This window comes from Petromyzon marinus, chromosome 20 (assembly GCF_048934315.1).
Source record: "Petromyzon marinus isolate PM22_M1 ecotype Great Lakes invasive population chromosome 20, UKy_Petmar_22M1.pri1.0, whole genome shotgun sequence".
In the NCBI taxonomy this organism is placed as follows: domain Eukaryota; kingdom Metazoa; phylum Chordata; class Hyperoartia; order Petromyzontiformes; family Petromyzontidae; genus Petromyzon; species Petromyzon marinus.
This window is the reverse complement of record NC_133686.1, coordinates 12,048,742-12,056,534: the sequence shown is the minus strand read 5'-3', so window position 1 is coordinate 12,056,534 and position 7,793 is coordinate 12,048,742. Positions and strand designations below refer to the sequence as shown.

The window sequence follows — 7,793 nt, the reverse complement described above, 5'->3', positions numbered from 1 at the left end:
TGGCGAAGCATCATCGAAACGCCTCCCAGGAACCACCCGCAGCTGCATATTCCCTAAAGAAGGAAAGCCTCTTTTTCAGAGTGTATTCTTGAAGCTTCAGCGCTTTCAGCGGGAGGTCTGTTTGGCGGGAATCACGTCCCGCCCATCCGGCAAAATGGCGGCCACTTGCGCGGGCCACGCCTCTCTGTTTTCCCATGCACGGGAAACAGCGGTGGCGGAGATGTCTTGCCACTTCTCCGGTGCCCCGACATCCTCTTCCTGCTTTAAAGCAGCGAGCAGAGCTGCCACGGTGGCCAGAAGGTCGTCAATGCACGCATTCCGCGATCGGCACTCCCTCTCCGGCAGCGATGGCGTGACAAGGTCCGGGATTTTTCCCTGCTCCACCGGCAGAAGATCTTTGTGCTCCATCTCCGGGGCTGCAGCTCCCGGGGCTGTCTGTGGAATCACCCCGTCGTCCTCCTCCTCGTCTGAAGACGACTTGGTGAGTTGTTTCCGTCTAGTTAACATTATTTTACGCTAGGCTATCACCTAACTATTATGTTTCATTTCTGACACCAGTTATAATGTTCTTCACGGAGGCACACACTTGACTTGGAGGCAACACATTTATTACACAGCTCCAACGGGGCTAACTACATAAACGTACACACATTAACTAGACTCCTACAGGGTAACTACATAACTGGGTCAGTCAGTAACATCCTGACTGATCCACGATGCCAAGCGGAAACCGAAAATTGGAGAGACGTAGTGCCAAGGGTTGTTTCAGAGAACAGCCCAGATCAGGGCTTGGGACTCGGCCTTTATGGGCCGCAGCGTGGCCGGGCTCTGCCCTTGGCCACGCCCCTTTCCAGATCCTTCTCGAAGACTCTGGTCCCTACATCACATGTCCCTCTCCCCTCCTTTTGCGCCCCCCTTGCCACCTCGTCCAGTCATGTGCCCTCTCGGGGTAACCCAGACTGTCATGTCCTTACTCGACCTCTCTCTGTCACCAGGACTATGCCCCCTAGGGCCCGCTTCCATGGCATACCTCTGGTGCCCAAGAGAGGCCCTAGACACATAGCTCCACTCCTGTGACGTTAGGTGACGCTAAACGCCATAGTGACTCCATTTACGTCACTACATATTTATGTTTCCAATTTTATCTAAACAAGTAGACGAATTTTGATTTAAAGCTTTCGTGACTGCAGTAATTCATATTCTTAGTTCTTTCGGTAAAGTAATATATATTTTATTATTTTGTTGTTTCCCTTCAACGTGACTTTACCGAAAGAACTAAGAATATGAAGTAGACGAATATCAGATAAAATATTTCCTCTATTCTGTTTTATGGAAAATATATCATGATTCCTGCTGTGATGAAAATTGTCAAGGTCATGTGCAGATATCGACCCAATACATCTGTGATATGACATCTGATTGAGTAATTAAAATGTCGACAATATATGAGAATATGGTAATTATTAACATTCTTTTTCCGTATAAAAGAGCCTGAAAATTAGCATGAGACCAGCAGTGTCTACGGAATTAGCAATGGCTCTCTTCTGGCTCATTTCGTGTTTTGCCTTCATCGGCGTCACCTTCGGTGAGTGACAATGGCGATGTATATGCTGTTCTTTCATGGCTTTATTCTTCATGCTAAAAAAGCTGGCAGCTCATCACATTGTAGACCTACTCTGCTACATGTTCTTTGAACAGAACTCTCCAATTTTTACCTGTAGCACACCACAGGAAGGGGAGTAGCGTCAAGCGTGCAATGTATGAAAAAAAACAAGGGGGAAGAGAATAAAAAAATGTAGAGGAAAAAGATGAAAAAGGTATAGAAAAATTATGCCAAATTGTCAGCAAAGCTGATAAGAAGAAAGAGGTTACATTAGGGCCTCAATTCGGCTACAAGGAGCAGTATCTGTTTTCACAGGGGGTGGTGGGGGAGAGGGAATCTAGAGTGAGGGAAACCAGATATAAATTACGTGATTTACAGTAAGTTTGAGCTGATATGGATATCTAAAGCTAGAGATAAGTCTCTTAATCATAGAAGTCTTAAATAATTGTATATGTACAGGGTGTGGTGTCCCGGCCATCAAGCCAGTCATCACCGGCTACTCCCGCATCGTCAAAGGCGAGGAAGCGATGCCGGGCTCCTGGCCCTGGCAGGTGTCCCTGCAGGTGAGTGCTCTATATTCACCGGCAACATGGTGTCAATACCTGCCTTTAATAATGACACCGTGTGAATGCCAGTCAACTTTTGCAGATGTAAACTAATGGCGATGGCCAGAGTGCATGTGGGAGGCAGTGTGGGGAGTTATGGCATAAGCATAAACTTGGATTACAAACATATGAGTCCAGTAATATGAACATAATACAAAACCAATTGATATTTGTTTAACGGTTTGGCCACGTGGCAGTTTTATGCAACAATTTTTTCTTAAACCCTCCACTACCCGGCAAGGTTGCCAGAAATACAAATAAATTATTTATACATAGCTATGGAACAAATGTTTACCAATACAGCTCCTCAGCTGTGGCTTAATACTTTTCATGACTTAACATAAAAAGCAAGTGAAGTGAACAAAGGGCAAAGTACATTTGATTATATACCTCGGGAAACGATAGAAGGCAAACTAAGATCGAAATGATTAAAAACAATATACGAGTTCTTGAGAAATAATCACGTTTACATTTTATTATTTTAAATCGAGGATTGAGTCACTGAGCACCAATGTAAAAGCCATGCGATTTTCACCACGCAGAACAACACTGGTTTCCACTTCTGCGGCGGCTCCCTCATTGACCCTTACTGGGTTGTGACAGCTGCTCATTGCAAAATCAGGTAATTAAATTCAAATTATTTGTTCATGTAACGTTTCTTGAGTTTTATGAGGGCAGGTTCACAATTTTAGTTCTGTCCATCCTATAAAATATTGCACTTGTAACATCACCCTTGAAAATAACACTTTTGTTTACCTTTTCAGATGTTCTCCTTCATCCTACAAGAGCGTATTTCATATATGCCCAATCTATTGCTTTTGCGTTCACAGGCACGATTAAATAATACTGCATATGTATTCCAATTCAACTCCACACACATTTCAAAACTAATTAATACATCTTTGCTGTTTCATTTCAGTATCCATATCTCAGCAGAACCATATTTTATACGTGGATCTTTAAAAGTCACGCGATTCGTTTCATGTTCATGCTACCAGTATTCTTTCTTCTTTGAATGCTGCTTTTGCCACGGCAATTCTTGCTTTGATACCCTTTAGGAACACATCTCCACATATTGTATATGTATTTACATTTTAATTTAAAATGTGATCCAATCATTAATATTCCTACAAAGTCTTCATATGTTCTAAAAATAATCCATGTAAATTAATCAATTCCAGCATCATGAAAATAAGTGGTTAATGACTTTTACAATTACTACGCACATGTACAGAATTTAATAAAACAAGGTTAAAACATGTAATATGTTGTAAGCAGAGGTACATATGTTCGTGATTATGTTCTAGCTTTATGAAATTACGTTCAGAACTTATACCATGCACTTTAACATGGTGGTAGTGGCTGTGCATACCTGCAATTCAGCAGTGTGGAGACGAAAGATAGTGGATTGTTGTGAAACTCCCTTCCCATGGGCGTCGATGAGCCATACCCTGGTTCGCCAGAAGGCTGGTACAGCAAATGTGTATGGGAGAGTGTTTCCCCCTCACACACGTGAGTTTTCTCCGGGCGCTCCAGTTTCCTCCCACATGTATAAACCGTCATTAATTGGCAGAAAGAGAAAACCACAGCTTAGGCATTTGTTGGCACCGGCTGACCGCCTGGCTGTCTTGTTGGTTGTCCATAGTTCCTCACAACTCTTGAGTAATAGCAGATACTGTGCACGTTCGAATCTTTATTTTATTTCATGTTAATACAACTGTGGTATACCTTAAAATGTTGTGAAAACGTGCACTAAACATTGTAACGTTTAGTCAAACAACCCACACAATGGAGCTTGAAGAGGCCTTTATCCAGCAGCGGATTGACAAATAACTTACATAATTTATTAAATTCAGTATGTGAATGCCTGACATGGCCAAGGGCTCACCTCTAGCCCATTTGGGATAATATGGAAGTGATGGATTGTGATTGCTCAACAGCCCCTCGGAGCACCGTGTCATCTTGGGTGAGCATGACCGAAGCTCCAGCTCCGAGAAGGTCCAGACAATGACCATCGCCAAGGTAATCTGAGGCCAGTTGGTGCTTCACGGCGATGTTGACTCAAATGACGCTCGAGTGAATTGACATTTTTTTGACAGTATTACATTTTACATATGTAGTTATTAAGTTACAACGTATTCATTATATCTAAGTGGATTGTTACTTACTTTTAAATATAATTCAAATTAAGCCATTATCAGGCATGATCCATAATTTCGATTGAAAGCTTTCGTGACTGCAAGGATTCATCTTCTTTGGTTCTTGCGGTAAGGTCACGTAGAATGAGAATAAAATAATAAATTGATAAAATAAAATAACACAATAAAATTCTCACGACGTTTCGGCCACAACACAAGCGGCCTTCATCAGGTGAAGGGACGAGACTGTCCACGTTTCGTGAGAATTTTATTATTTGATTTTATTAATTTATTATTTTATTCTCATTCTACGTGACTTTACCGAAAGAACCAAAGAAGATGATCCATAATGATATTCTTCCACGAAGTAGTCTGGCTTTAAAAGGTTTTACTCTACGTATTTGACATAAGTGTATGGCATTCCTCTAATCCTTTCTATATCTGCACAGGTCATCAACCACCCCCAGTGGGACGATGTAAGCTTCAACAATGACGTTGCGCTCATCAAGCTGCCCCAGCCTGCTCAGATGACCGATGGCGTCTCAGCCGTCTGTCTCTCCTCCACCTCTGACAACGTCCCCGCTGGCCTGAACTGTGTCACGTCTGGTTGGGGCATTACCAACAATTTTGGTAACTATCATTTGACACTAGGTAATGCTTCTTCAGAAGTGTTCGAAATAGCTATAGGATTTACACTCAAACGTGGTGACGTGTTTGACGTTTCAGACTCCGACACACCCCCAAGGCTGCAACAGACCGCTCTGGCAATTGTGGCAACGCCCACCTGCCAGCAGCTGTTCGCCAGCATGAACAAAATCACCGACGTCATGATCTGTGCTGGTGGTGCTGGAGCTTCTTCGTGCAGGGTGAGCACCTCAGTCAGTCGTTCAGTTCATTGAGTTAAGAAGCTCTTTTTCAGTGGCGACACAGATAAAATGGCTGAGCAATGTTACGAGGGAAGGGCGTGTTTACAGGAGTTACATAGAAAGCAAGGATGTTTTATAAACATGACTAATACATAATACCGTTATTAACAACCAGAATTATGTACTATGGACATCTCTTAAGCTATCCAAAATAATTGTATGCATGACGCGAGTAAGAGGAACTGACGTAATATGGCGTTCAAAATTACATTTACAATAGCAATAAACGCCTTAAAAAAGTAAAAAAACAACAGTTTCATTTTTAAGTGCTAAAAAGTAAATAACTCGATTGAATAACGGGAAGTGGACGACATCTTGATTACAAGAGACACGTGGCGCCTGCTTCTTAGGCGAGGCGATTCCAGAGTTTAGGGACCGCAGCGTTTTTAAGCTAGGGGCCATCGATAAATGACGTCACGCGATTTTGGACGATTTTTGACCACCCTCCCTCGTCACACATCGTCACAAAAAGTCAGACCCCCCCTCAAATATGACGTCACAAAGCTCTGCCCCCCCCCTAAACCATATTTCCATTTTGAAAATAAAACATGCTTCACATCGCTGTAAACTATTTTCATTGTAGTGCGTATTTAATGTGGCGCTGCACTCTGATGTTGTAGGAGAAAACATGCATTAAAAAAGTCGTTGGAAAGCTTAAATTTAGCATAAATTAATTTGAAAATATTCAACGTCTAAGTAAAACTGCAGATGTTCAGAATATTATATTGAAATGAACTTATAATTATAAAATATCAAAATTAAAACTATAAAAAAATATATACTTGAAACTTTGTAGTAGAACGAAGCAAAATTGAGAGTACAATTATAACAATAATATATTCATTCCACAGAATGAAAAGCCCTGGTAGACTCATGTTTAATAACAATAATTAAACAAATTCAAAATGTATGCTTCTCCATTATCCCATGGAGAAGCAAAATGCTCCTTCATGGAATAAATAAAAGGTGACCTTAGTAAATTTAAATAATCAAACAGTTAATAATGAAAATTAATCAAAATTAGTGTTGTTATAACAATTCTATATTTATTAAAAGTTGCGCATTTTTATGTGACGTCACATTTCTCAAACCTTGTCACACATCGTCACAAATGTCTGACCCCCCCAGGTGCGTGACGTCATTTATGGACAGCCCCCTACCTAAATAAATATTTTATTAATAAGCCGTCCATACAAAATGTGTATTGCTTTAAAAGAGCCAATTAATTGATTAATTGCTGCCGATTTTGATACAGGTATGCATTGTCACCGGATCTGAGTACGTGTGCAAAAATTGGAATTCATTGGACAACAGGAAGTAGACTAAATTTTGATTACAAGATTTGACCACGACAAACATAGGAGTCAAGTCAAGTAGTTTTTCCTATTTTGCATTAAAGAACGACCATGGCTATATTTTCCAATTGTCATCCACTCTCAATTATAAAGTCAATAGACAGTCAATTTGTACTGAAACAAATTTGTATTGAAACAAATTGTCTGTTGTGCCTACCACGACAAAGAAATAAATACATGTAAGTTGATTCCAATCTTATGCCCATTGTCACTGTCTTGAAAAATTTCGCATTTTTTCCCCAAAACAGTGTTTAGCATATGAAAGCAGACGTACAAAGCAGTATGTCTTTAAGACATCTTGGTCTCTGTCATTTGTTTTTGATGGGACCTATTGCTTTGTAGAAATAGAAATGGACAGATGTGTCCTAATAACAAGGAATTCATTCGTGTGTGTCTTGCCTACAGTGTGACTCTGGCGGCCCCCTGGTGTGCAAGAAGAACGGCGCATGGAACCTCGTGGGGATCGTGTCGTGGGGCAGTAGCGTGTGCTCCACCAGCATGCCGGTCGTGTACACACGCGTCACCGCCATACGCAGTTGGATCGACCAGACCATTGCCGCCAACTAGGAATTATATGAAGCAGTGCTCTTCTTTGAAGCGATACATCTTCAATTTAAAACATCTCTATAATTACCTTGACTTCACATGATACGGATAGACACGTAGTCAGTGCATCCAGAAACACATGTACAAATGTTGACTGTGTTCATTGTTTTATTTTAAGCTTTCGTGACTGCAGGGATTAATATTCTTGGTTCTTTCGGTAAAGTCACGAAAGAACCAAGAATGTGTTCATTGTGTTGACTGTTATTGACAAATAAATTGAGAAGTAAAACATCTGCCTTTAGTTTGAAATAATTTGTGGTCCTGCATCGAGATGTTGATAAATTCCTTGCATTTGTTGCAAGAGTTCACTCAAACGTCAACTTACTTCAAATGAACACACGTGCTTACACATTCACATGTGCGTGACATCTACACACTGCAGTGGCCCTTTCGATTCCTCCCCCCTTATTCAACCCCTCCCTCGGTTCCGCTCTGTGCCATTTGGTGAGGGGAGGTGTCTCATGGACAGGACGTGGAGATTGACAGGAGGGGAGATGCCCTGATTTAGATGGACAGAAGGGAAGGGCCCGAGAGAGACGGGCGTGAAGCCGCATGGTGCG

At 41.5% G+C, this 7,793-nt stretch overlaps 1 protein-coding gene across 1 annotated transcript; it reads left to right on the top strand.

The window, feature by feature from the left end:
* The first annotated feature begins 1,518 nt into the window (after positions 1–1,518).
* On the top strand, positions 1,519–7,462 carry LOC116944092 (chymotrypsinogen A-like). The gene is made up of 7 exons (XM_076068326.1): positions 1,519–1,585; positions 2,063–2,166; positions 2,751–2,830; positions 4,149–4,230; positions 4,796–4,976; positions 5,073–5,212; positions 7,033–7,462. The coding sequence occupies exons 1-7, from the start codon at positions 1,534–1,536 to the stop codon at positions 7,192–7,194; spliced, it is 801 nt and encodes a 266-aa protein (XP_075924441.1). The 5' UTR covers positions 1,519–1,533; the 3' UTR covers positions 7,195–7,462.
* Positions 7,463–7,793: the final 331 nt, after the last annotated feature.

Bases quoted from the DNA above. Each gene is read 5' to 3' on its own strand.
- LOC116944092 (XM_076068326.1), top strand. From the start codon at position 1,534: ATGGCTCTCTTCTGGCTCATTTCGTGTTTTGCCTTCATCGGCGTCACC. The intron at 2,167-2,750 runs GTGAGTGCTCTA...TTCACCACGCAG, and splicing joins CCTGGCAGGTGTCCCTGCAG to AACAACACTGGTTTCCACTT. The intron at 4,231-4,795 runs GTAATCTGAGGC...ATATCTGCACAG, and splicing joins AGACAATGACCATCGCCAAG to GTCATCAACCACCCCCAGTG.